Source organism: Penaeus monodon, chromosome 1 (genome assembly GCF_015228065.2).
Source record: "Penaeus monodon isolate SGIC_2016 chromosome 1, NSTDA_Pmon_1, whole genome shotgun sequence".
Taxonomy (NCBI): domain Eukaryota; kingdom Metazoa; phylum Arthropoda; class Malacostraca; order Decapoda; family Penaeidae; genus Penaeus; species Penaeus monodon.
Genome location: NC_051386.1, coordinates 2127809 through 2132808, shown reverse-complemented (window position 1 = coordinate 2132808; position 5000 = coordinate 2127809). Strand labels below are relative to the sequence as shown.

The window sequence follows — 5000 nt, the reverse complement described above, 5'->3', positions numbered from 1 at the left end:
GCGATGTTGAATATTATTTTAGGGAGAAGGCCTATTGGCAGTTATTTTGACGTGTGTGTTTTTTTTTCTCGATCATTGATGAATATAGGGGAAAATGTGCATGTATATAGATGGATATCTAAAACTTTCGCGTACTGTATGGATGGTTTGAAAGACGAATGGCATCTCTGCAGTGCCACGAGAACGAACGGCTCTATATCACTGGTGAAAGCACACACAGTGACTTGCCGTTGTGATTTCAATGCTAGTTTACCATTCGAGACGTCTGTACCGTCTCCTTGAGATGTACCGAAAACACGTCAGAGAGATGAGGCGTGTGACATTCGAGAAATACAACACAACAGAGAAAATTCTCTATCCGTTTCTGAAGAGAGGTAAGTACGACATTTTGCCGTGTGATCGTGATAATATAACCTAATGATGATGCCGGCAAACGAGAACAATAATGATAATGCTGATAATATTAATGATGATAAAAACAAAGCAAAGCTAGGGGATCTCATGCATGTGTCCCATCCACACTTGCTATGTATATAAGCCTGCATTCAAGCGGAAGGTCTCGTTATCTAAGATTATAAAGAAACTGACATTACGTTTACTTCAGAATGTTACAAATAACCTTTAACAAGTTCACTTTCATAATCTGCCTCTACTGCCTCAGTATCCAGAGACCATCTTTGCGCACATGGAGTTAAGCCACACAGTCAACGTGTAACTGCATTACTCCATTTTAAGTTTATCAAGCGAAAACATTTAAACGAGGTTCACTCCGAAATGTCAAACCACCTCACTATTTCTCGACTGAGTTCAGTTCGTAGCTTGAACGAAACATGCTTCGATTCGAACGAGTGAATATGAAAGCAGTCTTTCACTGCAAGAGTATAAGGCAGAGTGGATTAGGATAATGCATGTGGTATAAGTATTAGTATAAGTATTAGTATTAGTAGAAGTACAAGTTACACAATGAGTGACTGAAAAGATAAGGTCAGCATAGTCCCGTGGAACAACCAAAACACAGGCCTAAGTTTAATTGTATTAGCATTACCAAATACAGCATACATACAGTAAAACACCAATTATTAATTATCAGTAACATTAATAATGTTATGGAATGTCTCGAATATAGATCTAATGATAATAATGACGGCGCCGGGACTATGCAAACAAAGATATGTATTACCAAACGAGCTTCCTTTTCAGGCATGTCGCGCCGGGCGGTGGTCGTGGCCGCGGCGGCGCTGCTCCTCGCCGCCGCTCCTCCCGCCGGGGCCTCGTGGCGCTGGGAGGACAGGTCGACTCGGCCCCCGGCGTCGGCCTCCTCCGTCGTCACGTCCAGCTCCACCATCACTACCTCTTCCTCAACCTCGACTTCTGTTTCCACGCCCGTACGTGTATGGTATAATGTTTTCTTGGAGTTAGTGTGGTGGCTAGGGTAGGGGTGGGTGTGGGGGGGAATGTATGTAAGAAAAAAAAAAAGAAAAAAAATAGCCGACACAGCATACATATTTATTTGTCGAGGAGTGAAAAGCAATATTCCGTAATAAATAGTCCTGTACAAAAGATCATCTCATAAAAAAACTAGGCCATTGTCTTACAGAAAAAAAAACGTATCACTGTCCCACAGGATGAAGTCCAGACATCAGCAGAGGCGAGGTCGATCCCGCAGCTTGCCGTGAACGAAACCGAACCTCGATTCATTGGAAGTCTCAAGAAGAAACTGTGCAGTGTTGGCCTCGGACTGAACGTAAGTTTTTTTTTTCTCCGCTCACCTTTTGCCATTTTGTTCTTTGGCATTGTGAGATCTCAGCGGGTTAGATTCGAGATAGGTTGAAGGCCGTATTGAGGAAAATTGGTTCTTGAATAAATTTTAATAATATATGAGTCTGTTGCATATGTCATGAGGATGCTTCTAATGCAGAATGTAGTGGGGTTAGGCAGAGATATAATGGAAAATCATTTTCAAAGCATCGAACACAGTATGGCATTGATATTTATTCAGTCAATTAGCTTGAACATTAGAATTTAAAATGGGAGAAAAAAAAAGATAGTGAAATAAAATCTAGGCCAATTCAAAAGGCTTTCTGATCTAACTCAGAGGAAAAAAGAAAAAGTGTAGAATATACTGTAGGCCTATTTGAGAGACTAAAAAAAATGCTGTGAAAAGTTGTGTTGAAATGGTTAAGTAAATAGAGAGTAGGATATATGGTGTAAAGTAGTGTATTTTTTTAAACAGTTGTATTTATAATAAATTCTGATAATATCCAGAAGAACTAAAACTAGAAATAAAACAGGGAACATCTTCGATTTATATTTTATTGCATTTATTATAATTATTATTGTTATTACTTATAATTCTTGTACAAATCATCAAATGTAACTGGTGATGATTGATTGCAGCCTATAGCTATAGAAACGATATTTTTAGAAATTATTTAGTTAACATTAGCCGTAAATATCATATCAAACAAATATTTAGGAAACGCCTCTTTAGCGGTCTGTGTAAGGATTGCCATTACTAACCCCAACATAACGAATATCGTACCAGTGTGATAAGGATTACAAACCAGCCACACACCACTACGGAAAACCAGCTGATATCCACGAGGTACAGTACGTCCAGCCTGTGGAAATTCGCCCCGTGGGGAAACCCATACCTGCACTGCCTGCTTATCATGGTAGCGGTGGAGGAGGAAGCCATGGTGGAGGAGGTGGCGGCTATGGAGGAGGAGGTCATGGTGGAGGTCATGGCGGAGGCCATGGTGGAGGTCATGGTGGAGGTCATGGTGGAGGCCATGGTGGAGGTGGATATGCCCCAGCTTCTACTTCACACTATGGCGGTTCCTCGGGGTATCCAGCGGCGCAGGCTCCCTCCCACTATGGTGCTCCTAAGGCCCCCTCGACCTCATATGGCGCCCCTCCTGCCCCATCGACTTCATATGGAGCACCCAAGGCTCCATCAGTATCATATGGGGCACCCAAGGCTCCATCAGTATCATATGGGGCACCCAAAGCTCCGTCAACATCATACGGAGCACCTAAGGCCCCTTCGACGTCTTATGGTGCACCCCAGGCTCCTGTTGCATCATACGGCGCTCCTTCGGCCCCTTCGACAGCGTACAGTGCTCCCCCAGCCCCTTCGACATCATATGCAGCTCCTCCAGCCCCAGCAGCATCCTATGTAGCCCCCTCGGCCCCCTCTCCTTCATACAGCGCCCCGCCTGCTCCGTCGTACGCAGCTCCGTCGGTCGTCGGTGGAAATCTGGATTCAGGAAACACCGGGCAGACCATAAAACACGTCCATATCCATCAACATGTATACAAACTGGATGGAGGCAATGGAGGCGGCTTTGGTGGCTTTGTAGGTGCTAGTGGAGGAGGAGGAGGAGAAGGAGGAGGAGGAGGAGGAGGAGGATATGGCAACAACCTCATACCTGGATCAGGCGTCGGGGGAGGAATAGGAGGAGGATATGATAGCAATATCCTCTCTGGATCAGATAACTCCTTCTCGTCTACGCCCTTTAGAAGAGACACTGTAAATAACATCCTCGTTGATCAAAAGGAAATTGTTAAGAACGGCGGGTTTACACCTAGCTCACTTCCTACGGCACTAGGCAGTGTAGTTGGAGCTCCAGCCGGGGAATACAACATCGGAGTGGACGGCGTCGTCGAGCAGTTTGGTCTGGCTGAGTCTGTCCGGGACGTGAGGCCGCGGGATCTCGGCTGCACCTGCGTTCCCAGAGAGCAGTGTCCATTGGATCAGGTCATTTCTTCGCCTTTTGCCCGGGAGGATCTCAGTAACATTCAGGATCCCAGGAATTCCCCCTCTGCAGGCAGGGTTTACTCCAACGCGTCAAACGCCGCTCGACACAAGAGAGACGCCCAGGATATTGAAGATCAGATTGCCGTGGCGACGCAGGAACAGGCAACACAGCAGACTAGAGAATTATTCCCAGATCCAACCAAGATTTTCGGAGACGAGATCATCGCCCTTCCTGACAACTCCCAACTCAACCCACTCAACATCGACCTCTCGCAACTTCGTCTCCCTCCTAACTCTGCCTTCGAAACGCTGGCCGCCGACTTGGCCGTCCAGCAGCAGGGTGCTGCTCCCTTCAACTCAGCACCATTCACATCTGGCTCGCCTGTGCGTGCTCCCACTCCCGTCCCGATCGACGTCTCTCCCGATCGGGCGAGTGACACCTTCGTCGGCAGCCAGAGTTTAGGATTCATACAGGACGTTACCAGTCAATACCGCCAGGAGTTGATCTCAAACGTAAGATAAAGCTAATCCTAAACTCATTTGGTGAAGGGCTATTTTTACATCTTTCCAGTGAAGTATACTGATGAGTTCTTCCCTCATATTGCATCTTTCAGAAAGAGCTTGTTTTTAAGGGTTGCAAAGACACGGGTGTCGCCAAGATAAGAGTCACTCGACAAACCTCGGAGGACTCGAATGACCCAGCGACAGTAAGTTTTCCAGCAGTTGGCAGCCTTGTTCACACCTGCACTTGTTCATCACTGACATAATGTACTTGTGAAGCTTTTGTTTTCCTTCGCTGTTATAGTAGTGTTTATATGATTATGTTTGTAGAATTTACTTTTTAGTTAACGTTCGATTTTTATTGGCTCCACTTTAGGTGCAATGTATATATGTAGAATTCACTATTTGTACCCACAAACACCAAAAAAATAACTATTGTAGATTTGATTTGACATCGGCTGTAACAGTCAGATGGCAAACACAAGATCACAAGCAGTAAAGAAAATTCTTCCACTTTCACTTTTGGTATATTCTATTTGTATAATTTTCGTGGCATATCTTCCATTATGAATGTGTCCTCTTGGTATGGTGTATATACTTTATTTTCCTCTTTATCATTGTAATTTTTCATTAAGTATCGCTCTCCCTTACAGCGGTTAATCGGACTGTTAGGTGGTCTAGGTAGTGGGAGTGGTTTAGATGGTCTCAAAGGCCCAGCTTTTGTGCCATCTTTTGGGGT

The 5000-nt window shown here is 44.8% G+C and overlaps 1 protein-coding gene across 1 annotated transcript in view; it reads left to right on the top strand.

The window, feature by feature from the left end:
- Positions 1-5000, top strand: part of LOC119574932 — a 30174-nt gene that overhangs the window by 17838 nt on the left and 7336 nt on the right. The window contains exons 2-6 of the mRNA XM_037922257.1: positions 1201-1385; positions 1625-1744; positions 2546-4273; positions 4375-4467; positions 4915-5000. The exon at positions 4915-5000 is cut by the window's right edge and continues 952 nt beyond it. Of these exons, the coding sequence (XP_037778185.1) occupies positions 1201-1385; positions 1625-1744; positions 2546-4273; positions 4375-4467; positions 4915-5000 (2212 nt within the window). The remainder of the gene's footprint in view (positions 1-1200; positions 1386-1624; positions 1745-2545; positions 4274-4374; positions 4468-4914) is intronic.